This window comes from Coregonus clupeaformis, chromosome 13, assembly GCF_020615455.1.
Source record: "Coregonus clupeaformis isolate EN_2021a chromosome 13, ASM2061545v1, whole genome shotgun sequence".
Classification (NCBI taxonomy): domain Eukaryota; kingdom Metazoa; phylum Chordata; class Actinopteri; order Salmoniformes; family Salmonidae; genus Coregonus; species Coregonus clupeaformis.
In genome coordinates, this window is record NC_059204.1 from 48,184,049 (window position 1) to 48,199,421 (window position 15,373).

The window sequence follows — 15,373 nt, forward strand, 5'->3', positions numbered from 1 at the left end:
ACCGTGGACCCAGTGTCCACCAGGGCAGAGCAGGGCACCGCCTCCACAGTGACAGGGACATGACAAAAGTCCCCAACACAGGGAGCCTTGCTCCCCCGTCCGTGCCAGTGGGCTCCCCCTGGCGATGGTGGTGGTTGGGAAAGAGAGCCAGGGGTCCGCACTGCCCCATCTATGCGGACCCCGAGCCGTTTCCCTGCGCTCTGAGGGACATGGGGCAATCCCGGCGCAGATGGCCAGGCTGGCCACACCCCCAGCAGACCATGGGACCAAGGCATGTGTTGCGTGCCACCTGTAGCGACACAGCACAAATTAGTTCAGTCATTTCAGCCAGCCCAGGCTTTTCTGGCTCTGGGCTGCTCTGCCCCACAGCCTGCACAGTGGGTGTGTCTCCCTGCACCCCCACCGAAGCCCCAGCTGAAGCCCCAGCCCACACGAGCTCCCTCTCCAAAGCCATCTCCATGGCTATCTGCAATGACTCCGAATGAGCCAGCTGGGTCTGTATGCGCAGCTCCTTAGGAGAGAGCACCTGTATGAACTGATCCCGTGCTAGCTCGCTCTGCACGGATGGGGGCATGTGAGCATATGCCCGCCGAGAGAGTCTTTCAATGTCTTTAGCTAGCACCCGTAGTGGCTCTCCAGGCTGCCTGCATCTATTACTCAGTTCGGAGTGCAGCAGCCCGGGCTGTACCGGGCTGTACACACTGTCCAAAGCACCTCCTCAGTGCTCCAACTAAAGCCCCATAATCACGTCTGTCCTCGGGGCTAATCAATATCAAACAGGACAGAGCATCATCCGTGAGGCACAAAGCCAACTGCAGTGCCCTATCTTCATTTGACCACCCCCCAAAATGAGCTAACAGTTCAAACTGAGCATGAATAGCTTCCCAATCCGCCTTACCGGAGTACATCCTGAGTGGCGCAGTGGTCTAAGGCACTGCATCGCAGTGCTAACTGTGCCACTAGAGATCCTGGTTTGAATCCAGGCTCTGTCGCAGCCGGCCGCGACCGGGAGACTCATGGGCGTCGTCCAGGGTAGGGGAGGGAATGGCCGGCAGGGATGTAGCTCAGTTGGTAGAGCATGGCGTTTGCAACGCCAGGGTTGTGGGTTTGATTCCCACGGGGGGCCAGTATATATAAAAAAAAAAAAATATGTATTCACTAACTGTAAGTCGCTCTGGATAAGAGCGTCTGCTAAATGACGTAAATGTAAAATGTTAACAGATGCAGACGCATGGTCGCGACAGTGCGCCCAGTCAACAGGTAGCCCTTCTTCTTCTTCGATGAGGTTTAATGGTGGTTGGCATCCAATAAATGTTGCATTATCGCCACCTACTAGACTGGAGTATAACTCCCTTATACTTTGCTTTAAAAATGGTTTTAATAATAATAGATAACATAAAAAAAAATATATACTAATACCCTACCATAATACCCTACCTAACACTACACTCACAAAACATTTGAAAAAAGAATATTAAAATACCATACTCCACTATTTAAATCTATTTAGTCCTACTTCAGGCCAACAGCCTGAAAGGATGGGACACTGCCACTTAACACACCCTGTAACTCTTCTGATGTCAAGTCTCGCACACCCAAATACCTCTCTGCAGCTGCCACCACAACCTCCATTTTCTGCGACTTACGTTCCATCGCTGCAGTACAGTTGATAACCATTGCTATAAATGCCAAAAATCCAATCTTACTGAAACATATATCACTTGTTGGTTTATCCCTCTGTACTGGTACAGCTCTACTACTCACACCACTCCTCTCAGGATCCCTCCCCCTTGACCCATCTTCCTCTACTTTCTTCACTGCCTCAGCATACGACAACTTCTGCACTACTCCAACCCTGGAAACCTCAACCTGCCTCTCTCGCATGGGACATACTACTACTTTCCCCAATGCTACACATTGTCCTTTGTCTCATGCCCTTCTGCACACTTATCACACCTAGGAACCTCCCTCCTACACACTGCTGCCACATGCCCATAAGCTTGACACCTGTAACAACAATGTATTCGGCACAAAAGCTCGTACAGGACACATACAGCACCCGATGTCACAGGAAGACCACAAAGATCATCAAGGACATCAACCACCCGAGCCACTGCCTGTTCACCCCGCTATCATCCAGAAGGCGAGGTCAGTACAGGTGCATCAAAGCTGGGACCGAGAGACTGAAAAACAGCTTTTATCTCAAGGCCATCAGACTGTTAAATAGCCATTACTAGCACATTAGAGGCTGCTGCCTATAGACATAGACTAGAAATCACTGGCCACTTTAAGAAATGGAACACTAGCCACTTTAATAATGTTTACATATCTTGCATTACTCATCATGTATTGGGTATATGTTGTGAAATTGTTAGATATTACTGCACTGTAGGAGCTAGAAGCACAAGCATTTCACTACACCCGCAATAACATCTGCAAAACACGTGTATGAGACCAATACAATTTGATTTGATTTGATAGCCTAACGTCACTTTGTCGGGCAAAGACTCAACATCAAAACTCAAAAGAACAGACAATGACTCTTCTGTTTCTCCACTCCCGTTGCACCAAACGACTTCAGTTGGTCAGCTTTCACATTTACCGCTACCCCTGTAATCACTCCTTTCAATGGTGCCCTTTTCACAATTCACATCTCTTTTCCCCAGTCGTTTGACGCGGAGCACCTGCTCCCTCTGACCAGCAGAAACACAAACAATTATCACAAGACCACTTCTGGTTACCCTCACCGATTCCACAGAACACCCAACTCTGCTTTCACCCACCCTGAAACCACAAATGGATCAGCCAAAAGGCAAGGGTCCACTTTTTCCAAAAACTTCACTCCTACTGTCACAGACTCATTTTATCCTGCCTCTCGGTGCAAGCCTTGGGCTCCACGAACTTCACCACACCTACCACCTCCGATACTTCACCCTCATTCACTTCCATTTCTCCTCCTGTCTTCAACTCACTCTGCTTACACTTTCTACCATTCTTCTTTAACAAACCATCTCCCTTTTTCCGCCATTTTTAACTGACTCAAGCTCACCCTCTTCCTCCCTCTCTCTTCTAGACCTCCTCTGCCTCTCTTTTCCCCTCCATCCCTCCTCCGTATTCCAAGTATAACTCTCCTTATGATAATACTGCACTTCTCCTGACATATATCTTGTTCTTGCCTTGTCAAGGGACGCCATTTAATCGGCTGTCACAATCTCCATACAATCAGCACGGACCCCTCAACAGCCAAGCATTCTTCTTCCCTAACAGGTAGCCCTGGATTGGGCAAATCAATATGAAAATGTTATCTTCAAAACATTTTTTTTTATCATGTTCTGCTAATTGACAGTAGTTATAAAGCATTCATACTTCCAGCAACAGGTATTGTGTTGTTATTGTTGTTGTTGTTGTTTTTTTTACAGGGGACTATAATGAAAACATCATAATTTATAGTTAAAATATATACAGTAAATCGATCTTTGTTAAATTATTTTAATAATATTGTTTGCATTTTCAATAAATGTATGTTTAAGCAACTTTAAACTATATGTATCTATATATATATATATATTATCAGAAAAACGTCCAATAACAGTCAACAACAAAACAATTCAGGGGGACTTTTATTTGCAGTACGATCACGTGACCGAGGTTCACAATGCTCGGACTTTCCTCATCACATTTGGAACTGGATATTATCATGGCCGAGATGTTTCTCAGTTGTTCAGAAACCTTTCCCGTTGACATTGTAAGGTTACGACTGTCTTCATCGTCAACGTGTCTGTTGTAAGCGACGTGGGGGCTTTTTATCTGGTAAGTTGAAACGAAATGTTACATGTTAGATCTTGTTTTTCATTCAATGACCATTGTTGTCGTTACAGCACAATAATCGCTCGCTATAGCTTGATATGGCTGCCTATCTGCTTCATATACATTTGAAATAGTATGACAGGCATTATAATTTATTTGTCCAACAAAACTGCTTTTGGTGATGTTGCTCATAGAGAACAGCCGCGCGCTATTCTATTTTACTCGCTGTGTCCATCATCACCGGTCTACACCGGCTGAACCAGCGCAACATTCACAGCCATTACATTGCATAACGGATTGCGCACAGAGGAAGATAATCCCAGGCAGGGAGACAGCAACACTCACATGTATTGCATTTCATTTGTTACATCTTATTTACATAAATCGATTACAGTCGTTGTTAACTTGCATTGAGAATTAGAAATGATTACAGATGATCCCAATGAACGTGTGCCATATGCAGGGACATTAGTGTTTATATAGGTAGCCACTGTATTAAGTACAAGTTCCCACACACAGTTTGCGGTATACATTTACATTTGAGTCATTTAGCAGACGCTCTTATCCAGAGCGATTTACAGTTAGTGAGTGCATACATTTTTTTTCTTCATGTTTTTTTTTTTCATTCTGTGCTGTATGCCTTCTGATGATGATGATGGGGAGTGTCAGCTATTATCTGCTCTAGAGTTTTTGTTGTTCTGAACATGGCCAGAGAGTGCCTCATCCAAAGACCCGCCTGTCTGTCATGTCCTCTGCTGATTGCTGTATTTTGGTTCCTTTTCAGCTTCACAGGCCTGTGCTCCTTTGCATCTCCCACAATGCTTTGTCAGCAGGCCTTACTATCTGAGAGTGAAGCAGATAATACACCTAGCCTATTGTAGCGGTCATTACCTCTATTCAGCACTACACACACGGTAAGCATGGGCAGGCCTCTGCCTATCATCTAACCTACCCTACATTTCAGGTTGTATTTAGCAGTAAAGACTTTGGCCTCCCTGGCACAAATGATTACAGATGGCTTTCTCAAATAGCACCCAAGAGAATAGAACACCAGGACAGAACACAACACCATATCAGCTGCCAAGCAGTGAAACATTGACTCACCTGAGCAGCGCAATGTTGTCAATAAACAAGCTGTTACCCTTGTTTTCACTACGGTTGCTTACAGTCTTTGGCAACTTACTCAAGCATGCAACTAGACGTTTCGTCCTTTTCCCCATGGTTATCAGAATCACTCACTTCTAAGTAGTGCATGTTCATATTACGTACATCATTTTGATAATGATAATCTTTCTCTGAAATGAGCATGTACACTGTACATTTCATTACGAATAGCCTAAAATGATCATAAAATAGGTTGTTGAAATTAGAGTGAAATTAGATACCGGTGTTCAGGATAGTCTCTTTATCCCTTAAAGGTCCAGTCTGAACAATACCCCATTGTCAGCCATAACAGAGACATCCTTCTGCAACAATGTCCAGGTCAGGAGATATACCAGGTAAGGAAGGGGGGCAGTAAGAGTGGGCATTACAGTGTTGTGTACTTGTTTAAAATGGTGATGTATGGAAACATACAGTATCTCACAAAAGTGAGTACACCCCTCACATTTTTGTAAATATTTGAGTATATCTTTTCATGTGACAACACTGAAGAAATGACACTTTGCTACAATGTAAAGTAGTGAGTGTACAGCTTGTATAACAGTGTACATTTGCTGTCCCCTCAAAATAACACAACACACAGCCATTAATGTCTAAACCGCTGGCAACAAATGTGAGTACACCCCTAGGTGAAAATGTCCAAATTGGGCCCAAAGTGTTAATATTTTGTGTGGCCACCATCATTTTCCAGCACTGCCTTAACCCTCTTGGGCATGGAGTTCACCAGAGCTTCACAGGTTGCCACTGGAGTCTCTTCCACTCCTCCATGACGACATCACAGAGCTGGTGGATGTTAGAGACCTTGCACTCCTCCACCTTCCGTTTGAGGATGCCCCACAGATGCTCAATAGGGTTTAGGTCTGGAGACATGCTTGGCCAGTCCATCACCTTTACCCTCAGCTTCTTTAGCAAGGCAGTGGTCGTCTTGGAGGTGTGTTTGGGGTCGTTATCATGTTGGAATACTGCCCTGCGGCCCAGTCTCCGAAGGGAGGGGATCATGCTCTGCTTCAGTATGTCACAGTACATGTTGGCATTCATGGTCCCTCAATGAACTGTAGCTCCCCAGTGCCGGCAGCACTCATGCAGCCCCAGACCATGACACTCCCACCACCATGCTTGACTGTAGGCAAGACACACTTGTCTTTGTATTCCTCACCTGCTTGCCACCACACACACTTGACATCATCTGAACCAAATAAGTTTATCTTGGTCTCAGCAGACCACAGGACATGGTTCCAGTAATCCATGTCCTTAGTCTGCTTGTCTTCAGCAAACTGTTTGCGGGCTTTCTTGTGCATCATCTTTTGAAGAGGCTTCCTTCTGGGACGACAGCCATGCAGACCAATTTGATGCAGTGTGCGGCATATGGTCTGAGCACTGACCCCCCACCCCTTCAACCTCTGCAGCAATGCTGGCAGCACTCATACGTCTATTTCCCAAAGACAACCTCTGGATATGACGCTGAGCACGTGCACTCAACTTCTTTGGTCGACCATGGCGAGGCCTGTTCTGTGTGGAACCTGTCCTGTTAAACCGCTGTATGCAGCTCAGTTTCAGGGTCTTGGCAATCTTCTTATAGCCTAGGCCATCTTTATGTAGAGCAACAATACTTTTTTTCAGATCCTCAGAGTGTTCTTTGCCATGAGGTGCCGTGTTGAACTTCCAGTGACCAGTATGAGGGAGTGTGAGAGCGATGACACCAAATGTAACACACCTGCTCCCCATTCACACCTGAGACCTTGTAACACTAACGAGTCACATGACACCGGGCAGGGAAAATGGCTAATTGGGCCCAATTTGGACATTTTCACTTAGGGGTGTACTCACTTTTGTTGCCAGCGGTTTAGACATGAATGGCTGTATGTTGAGTTATTTTGAGGGGACAGCACATTTACACTGTTATACAAGCTGTACACTCACTACTTTACATTGTAGCAAAGTGTCATTTCTTCAGTGTTGTCACATGAAAAGATATACTCAAATATCTACAAAAATGTGAGGGGTGTACTCACTTTTGTGAGATACTGTATGCTTCCAACACCTATAGCGTGGCAAGATGAACCGATCATCATTTTATGTATTTTGAGCACATTTTGAGTGATTTTAGACAGTGTTTTAATGCTTGAACATTCCCCCCTCAGCCCTGGAGTCTGGGACCACAGAGGGGCTCCTGGGAGGCATGTCCCTGCCCATTGGCATGACCCGCCGTGCCATGAGCTATGATGACAACATGGAGGCGCCCATGTCGCCCCCTCCCTCTGACATCAACATCAACAACCTGTGGGGGAGGAGGCCCGTGGTCCCAGACAGGAGGTTCAATCATCTGGCTGAGGTAGATATCACACACTGATCTATAGCCTCACATAGTTAAGATAGTAATCCACGTTCGTCCGTATTCATAAAGCGTCTCAGAGTAGGAGTGTTGATCTAGAATCAGGTCCCCCTTGTCCGTGTAATCTTATTCATAATGATCTAAAAGGCTAAACTGATCCTAGATCAGTCCTCATACTCTAACACACTTTATGGATATGACCCCAGGTGTTCCTATTCATACAAATGTTCCTCAACTGCCTGTGTGATCCATGGTTGTTTTTTTTATCTCTTGTTTTAAAGGAGGATGAATCTGGAAATGCCCTGACCCGTGCTGCCACGTTTGACGCTGGCCGCATGCCTCATATGCCAGTAGCGGTGAAGGCCAAAGCCTCCTCCATCATTATGAACTCTCTGATGACCAGTAAGACTCTTCACTGGGGGGGGGGGTTGGGGTATTCAGACCCCTTTACTTTTTTCACATTTTGTTACGTTACAGCCTTATTCTAAAATGGATTTAAAAAAAATAATCCTCATCAATCTACACACAATAGCTCATATTGACAAAGTGAAAACAGGTTTTTAGAACTTTTGCAAATATATTACAAATAAAAAAACAGAAATACCTTATTTATTTAAGTATTCAGACCCTTTGCTATGAGACTTGAAATTGAGCTCAGGTGCATCCTGCTTCCATTGATCATCCTTGAGATGTTTCTACAACTTCATTGGAGTCCACCTATGGTAAATTCAATTGATTGGACATCATTTGGAAAGGCACGCACCTGTCTAGATAAGGTCCCACAGTTGACAGTGCATGTCAGAGCAAAAACCTATCCATGAGGTCAAAGGAATTGTCCGTAGAGCTCCGATACTGGATTGTGTCAAGGCTCAGATCTGGGGAAGGGTACCAAAAAATAAATGTAAATGTGATATTTCGGGTTTTTATATTTCATAAATTAGCAAAAATCTCTAGAAACCTGTTTTTGCTTTGTTATTATGGGGTATTGTGTGTAGATTGATGAGGGAAAATTTTTTTTTAATCAATTTTAGAATAAGGCTGTAACATAACAAAATGACGTTTTTGTGAGAAGATCAATTTTCCGGATGTCTCATGGTCTGACAAACACTGCTGTAGCTCGGCCACCTTCCACCGCAGATGCGGAAGGCCGCCATTGGTGGATGCAGTGGCTTGAGACGCAGCCCATGCAAAAAAACGATATCTTTAGCTTAAACAGACAGTTTTGATGGGGATTTTTATTATTATGCTAATTACATTTCCGCGGGGGCGCAGACATCAACTCTAGGGGGTTATTAATACAAATTATGTCCTCTGTGTTTTTCCAGAGCAAACCCAGGACAGCATGCACAGGTTTGAGCAGCAGGCTGGGCTGAGAGACACTGGCTACACGCCCCATAAGGGCCTCACTGCTGAGGAGACCCGCCACCACCACCGCATGCCTGAGTCATTCCATGTGAGTCTTTACTTTATCACTTACTGTGGCCCTACTTTATTATCTGGAGTCTGATAATCATTAACAGAAAAATATGAATAATATTTGATTAATGTTATTATTCTTCATGATTGGTTTGATAAAGCATCAACAGTGTAATCAATGAATGCTCAAAATCTCAATAGCGGTCTACAGTATGTCAAAGAGGAGTGATTCTTGAGATTTAACTGTTAATAATATTAATCATACTATATATTTTTTTTTTCCTTTTGTTGTATTGCCTGTAGAAAATGAATATTCAAAGTATGGACATGGGAGCAGGACATAAGGGAGGACATGAGGACAAGCAAACATCATCTGCTCAGTCCACCCCAAATAGCACTCCTCAGAGCTCACCCAAACAGAAACGCAGGTAAGTGCAACCATGTCCTCATTACCAGCTGTTTATGGAAACATGCTGTACTTTGACCCTGAACACCAAATACATGTGCCCTTGCCCACCTTATCTATATGAGCATGAGTATGATGCCTGTTCAGCTGCCACTGTAAAGTAGTTGACCGTCTGGCATTTCTCTTTGTTCCTGGCAGGGGCTGGTTCACCAGCCAGAGCTCGACTGCGTCTGTCACTAGCTCAGACCTCAGTACCAGCTCTAACACCAGTGTGGACATGGGTGCTGGTGAGGGGGGAGGAGCAGTCGAACGCTGGGGTATGTTTCGACCACGTCCGGTTGTCCAGAAATCCACTACCGACCCCGGTATGGACAACGCAAACACAGGTAAATGGGATTTGGGGAGGGTGATATTTAACATGTTTTCGTTTGGTAATGGTGTTCCTCTAAACCAGGGGTTCTTCAACTTTTTCAGCTCGAGACCCAAATGAGAAATGTACCGTCTTCCTGTAACCCAAATCGTCCTCCAACAACCCAAATTAAGAATAAATAGTGTGTGATTATAGATGCATTCTCAGAATTCGTGATCCATCTCTCACATGCCCAGCGCCCACTTTGGATCCCGACTAATAGTTTTAGAAACCCTGCTAAACTGTAATCCTGTTTATAAGTTGGCTCAATGTTCTATGATGTGAATTACACATGAATACGATTGTTTTTACATGGTCGTGTACTACATCAGTACTCTTTATTTTCTTTGTGTACTAGATATCCTTATCTGTGTTGCCTTGGTGCTTTTAACAAATTATCAATTTATCAGGTGTTCATAGAGTCAACGTTAAGTTTTGATCATATACAGTGCAGTCGGAAAGTATTCAGACCCCTTGACTTTTTTCACATTTTGTTACGTTACAGCCTTATTCTAAGAAGGATTAAATTGTTTTTCCCCCCTTCATCAATCTACATACAATACCCCATAATGACAAAGCAAAAACAGGTTTTTAGAAATGTTTGCTAATTTATTTAAAATACAAAATGGAAATATAACATTTACATAAGTATTCAGACCCTTTACTCAGTACTTTGTTGAAGCACCTTTGGCAGTGATTACAGCCTCGAGTCTTCTTATGTATGACGCTACAAGCTTGGCACAACTATATTTGGGGAGTTTCTCCCATTCTTCTCTGCAGATCCTCTCAATCTCTGTCAGGTTAGATGGGGTGCGTCGCTGCACAGCTATTTTCAGGTCTCTCCAGAGATGGTCGATCGGGTTCAAGTCCGGGCTCTGGTTGGGCCATTCAAGGACATTCCGAGACTTGTTCCGAACCCACTCCTGCATTGTCTTGGCTGTGTGCTTAGGGTCGTTGTCCTGTTGAAAGGTGAACCTTCGCCCCAGTTTTTTATTTTTAATAGATTTGCAAAAATTTCAAAAAATCTGTTTTCGCTTTGTCATTATGGTGTATTGTCTGTAGATTTTGGATTTATGTATTTATTTAATCAGTTTTAGAATAAGGCTGTAATGTAACAAAATGTGGAAAAAGAGAAGGGGCCTGAATACTTGATCAAGATTAGCAAAAATAAATAATACAAATACTGAGCTATATGTAGTCCCCTGTAGCTCAGTTGGTAGAGCATGGCGCTTGCAACGCCAGGGTTGTGGGTTCGTTTCCCACGGGGGGCCAGTATGAAAATGTATGCACTCACTAACTGTAAGTCGCTCTGGATAAGAGTGTCTGCTAAATGACTAAAATGTAAAATGTAGATGTATATTGTATGCTCCAAAAACATGGAAAATTGTATTATTTTGTACTAATACAGTTGTTTAGAGAGATTTTGTTTAAATAGTTTTCTCCAAATGATAGGTTTAAAAATTATGGGCACCCCTGTTTTCAATACTCCAGCACCATCTTCTTGCGAGGATTATGACATTGAGCCTTTTTCTAAAATGTTTTATGAGATTAGAGCTCACATCCTTGATATCCTTCGTCTGTGCTTATGGACTGCCCTCTTCAATTCAAACCACAGGTTTTCAATGGGTTTAAGTCCGTAGACTGAGATGGCCATTGCAAAATGTGGTCAATTAACCATTTCTATGTGGATATGGATGTGTGCTTAGGATCATTGTCTTGCTGGAAGATACTTGCGGCCAAGTTTCAGCCTCCTGGTAGAGGCAACCAGGTTTTTAGCTAAAATTTCCTGGTTACTGATAGAGTTCATGATGCCGTTGACCTTAGCAAGTGCCCCAGGAACCTATTGGCATGGGGGTGGCGTCTAATTGTAGTTTTGGAATCTTGTTAACCCCAAGATGCCACCAAGTTCTGTAATTCTCCAACTGTGGCCCTTGGACTTTTCTTTGCCTCCCGAACCATCTTCCTCAGTATGCGTGGGGACATACTCTACCAGGCAAGTTTAAAATTTTTCCAGTGATTTAAAAATTCCTAATTATTGCCCTAATAGTGATAAGTATATTTTAGTTTTATGTCTTATTTTTTTTGCCCGTTGCCTGATTTTTATTAAGGTCAACAACCATTTGTCTCTTTTCGTTTGTGAGTTCTTTGCCTTTCCCCATGGTAATGGATAGATTTGACATGTTTTACCTTATTTTCATACCCCAGTGAAACAGGAAGCCATGGAAGGTCACAATACATTTCCGCTGAGATGAATTAAAAAAAGTTGAATGTTAATGCAGATTTCATTTTGTTTGATTTTATCGCTAAGATTCTTTAGGGGTGCCAATAATTTTGAGACCTATTCGTAAAGTATTACTTTTTAAACAAAATCTCTTAGCAATTGTATTAGAATAAAATAATATAATTTCCCAATTTTTCTGAGCATACAGCAGCTCAGTATTTATTATTTATTTTATTAAGTCTTTTTCGCTTATCTTTATCAAGGGTGTCAATAATTTTGAGGTGACCTAAGTCCCGTGTTTTCTCTCCAGGGGGTTTTGCTCTCCAGTCGTACCGCGGGGCCCAGAAGCCCACCCCAATGGAGGTGATGAAGGCCCAGGCCACTCGGCTGGCTGATGACCCTACTGTCGACAAACAGGCCCCACCCAAGATGGAGATCCCCACCATGGAGGGCAGTAGACGGTCAGCCCGGCCGCACAAACTCAAACCTCGAGACATGAACATCCTCACTCCCTCAGGCTTCTGAGAGGTACCATGTCGTCACTACTCCCTAATGTGCTACTTGGTCAAGTTGTTGTAGCTGGTCTACCCTCTTTCCTCTCCTGACTTTCATGATCTGAAATGAGGTCCCTTTAATGTCTGTGACTGAATCTGAGAATCTTCACAATTTCCAAAAAGAAAAGCATCCTGTTGTGTTTGATAATATAGTATTTGGTTTAGAAGTTTTCCTCCCTTGCACTAAAATTTTGTTGTTTTTTTGGTTTCTGTGATGAAGTTATTGTGCCATGTTGATGTTGTTTTGCCTCATCCTTTGTCTTGTAAGGGAACTGTGTATTTTTACTTTGTATGTATGGTCCAACTGTAAAAATGTTCTGATACATGATGGTGTTCAAATAGTAACTCTCACTGTTTGACAAAAACTGTAACAGCCACAATGTGTAGTGGTTTGATCATTCTGTTTGGTTGTGAATCTCATTCTCCAGAAGTATCACTAGCTTTTCATTGTCTGCAGATTTCTGTACCGATAAGATGTAATGATTCTCATTGTCATGTCTCCAAGAACTTTGTGGTGATTATTGTTCACCCTGGATGAAGTGTGGTTTATGTGCGTCCGCATTCCTCCTGTCAAGATGACCCTTTTGGAGTTAAAACACTGTTAGTAAAACACTGCAGTAGAATATTAATATGACATGTTACATGTTTACCAGTGAAGTATGTAATGACTTGACTAACCCTGTTTAGGTTCCCCCCCCCCCCCTAATAAAAAAAGAAAATAATCCATATACATGGCTGTCCATTTTTATGTCTTCTGTGGACTTTGTTGTAAATATCTGAATAAAACATTAATCTAACAATCAACAAAATCTGGTTCCATCAACCATCCATAAACAGTGGAAAGATGGTCAGCACTGCAGAGGTTAAAGAACCCGGCGGTGATTTAGAAATTGAACTATTTGTAAATTTCATGAACGTTACCCAGGGCAAGATCAGCTACTGATTGATAGCAATAGAAACCTGCAACCATTTCACTCTGTGAAGTGATTGTCAGTTCTTCAGCAGAGACACTAATGATTACCAGTAGATGGCATCAGCTCCTTTGTAACACAATCTCTGAACTGGCTGGATAACTCATGGGCTGCAACGCTGGGATTTCATTTAACCTGTCTCACCGATATACTGCCCTGTGAGATTCCCCCACGATTACTACCATTGCCCTATAGCAAGCACCAGTTAGCCTTGAGCTAGCCTCAGGCCCATCTCCCAGCTATCTACCTCTCTGTCAACCGGACGGGACCTCCTAGTGTTGACACTGAGCCCCGCCGATCCAACACGACTGGTTTGCCGACAAAATAGTCTGATGTGGTTTCAACAGGCTTCCCGTTGCGACGACCACGAAGATCCATCTGCCACCCCCGGCCCGCTAGCACACGCAAACCACAACTGTGCTCCCTGCTAGCTGTGCCGAAGCACCAATTTGAACTGCTCTCGGACTCACATATTGCTGTTCACTGGACCTTATGATCACTCAGCTGCACAGCTGATGCCTGCTGGACTGTTCCTTTACACGGTACCCTGTCCTGTTTATTCTGTTTAGTCTTAGCCCAAACGTTATCGCTATTTCCAGTTGTGTCTTAGCTCTCTCTAATAACACATGTGACTGCTTTATGCCTCTCTCCCATGTCAATTATGCCTTGCCTATTGCTGTTTGGGTTAGTTCTTATTATACAATTTCAATGTAGAACCCCTAGTCCCTCTCAAACTGCCTCATACAGTTCCTTTGTTCCCCCCCCCATACACGCCGAGACCGGCTCAATCGATGCCTCCAATGACGCTATCTCTTTCATTGTTACACAACGCTTAGGGTTACCCGAACTGTACTCGTATCCTTCCATATCCTTTTCTGTACATAATGCCCTGAATCTTTTCTACAACGCCCGGAGAACTGCCCCCTTTATTCTATGTACCCAACGCACTAGAAGACCAGTTCTTAAAGCCTTTAGTCGTATCCTTATTCTAGTCCTCCTCTGTTCCTCTGGTGATGTAGAGGCTAACCCAGGCCCTGCAGCCCCCAGTATCACTCCTACTCCCCAGGAGCTATCATTTGTTGACTTCTGTAACCGTAAAAGTCTTGGTTTTCTGCACATAAATATCAGAAGCCTCCTTCCTAAGTTTGAGTTATTCACTGCGTTAGCACACTCCGCCAACCCTGATGTTCTAGCAGTGTCTGAATCCTGGCTTAGGAAGGCCACCAAAAATTCTGAAATTTCCATCCCCAACTATAACATTTTCCGTCTAGATAGAACTGCCAAAGGGGGTGGAGTTGCAATCTACTGTAGAGATAGCCTGCAGAGCTCCATCATACTATCCAGGTCTGTGCCCAAACAGTTTGAGCTTCTACTTCTAAAAATCCACCTTTCCAGAAATAAATCTCTCACTGTTGCCGCTTGCTACAGACCCCCCTCAGCCCCCAGCTGTGCCCTGGACACCATATGTGAATTGATCGCCCCCCATCTATCCTCAGAGTTCGTACTGCTTGGTGACCTAAATTGGGACATGCTTAACACCCCGGCCATCCTACAATCTAAACTAGATGCCCTCAATCTTACACAAATTATCAACGAACCTACCAGGTACAACCCTAAATCCGTAAACATGGGTACCCTCATAGATATCATCCTGACTAACTTACCCTCTAAATACACCTCCGCTGTCTTCAACCAGGATCTCAGCGATCACTGCCTTATTGCCTGCGTCCGTAACGGGTCCGCGGTCAAACGACCACCCCCTCATCACTGTCAAACGCTCCCAAAAACACTTCAGCGAGCAGGCCTTCCTAATTGACCTGGCCCAGGTATCCTGGATGGATATAGATCTCATTCCGTCAGTAGAGGATGCCTGGTTGTTCTTTAAAAGTTATTTCCTCTCAATCTTAAATAGACATGCCCCATTCAAGAAATACAGAACTAAGAACAGATATAGCCCCTGGTTCTCCTCAGACTTGACTGCCCTTGACCAGCACAAAAACATCCTGTGGCGTACTGCATTAGCATCAAATAGCCCCGCGATATGCAACTTTTCAGGGAAGTTAGGAACCGATATACACAAGCAGTTAGGAAAGCAA

General features: G+C 43.8%; 1 protein-coding gene across 2 annotated transcripts; it reads left to right on the forward strand.

Moving 5' to 3' along the window:
- The first annotated feature begins 3,649 nt into the window (after positions 1 to 3,649).
- On the forward strand, positions 3,650 to 13,019 carry LOC121580266 (putative monooxygenase p33MONOX). 2 transcript variants are annotated; one of them, XM_041895323.2, is made up of 9 exons: positions 3,650 to 3,810; positions 4,592 to 4,721; positions 5,226 to 5,306; positions 7,110 to 7,300; positions 7,582 to 7,702; positions 8,626 to 8,753; positions 9,020 to 9,144; positions 9,321 to 9,508; positions 12,063 to 13,019. In XM_041895323.2, exons 3-9 carry the CDS (start codon positions 5,282 to 5,284, stop codon positions 12,275 to 12,277), a joined length of 993 nt encoding a protein of 330 aa, XP_041751257.2. In that variant the 5' UTR covers positions 3,650 to 3,810; positions 4,592 to 4,721; positions 5,226 to 5,281; the 3' UTR covers positions 12,278 to 13,019. The 2 variants fall into 2 exon arrangements, with proteins under 2 accessions (XP_041751257.2, XP_041751258.1); XM_041895324.2 differs by lacking the exon at positions 12,063 to 13,019 and adding an exon at positions 11,427 to 12,052.
- Positions 13,020 to 15,373: the final 2,354 nt, after the last annotated feature.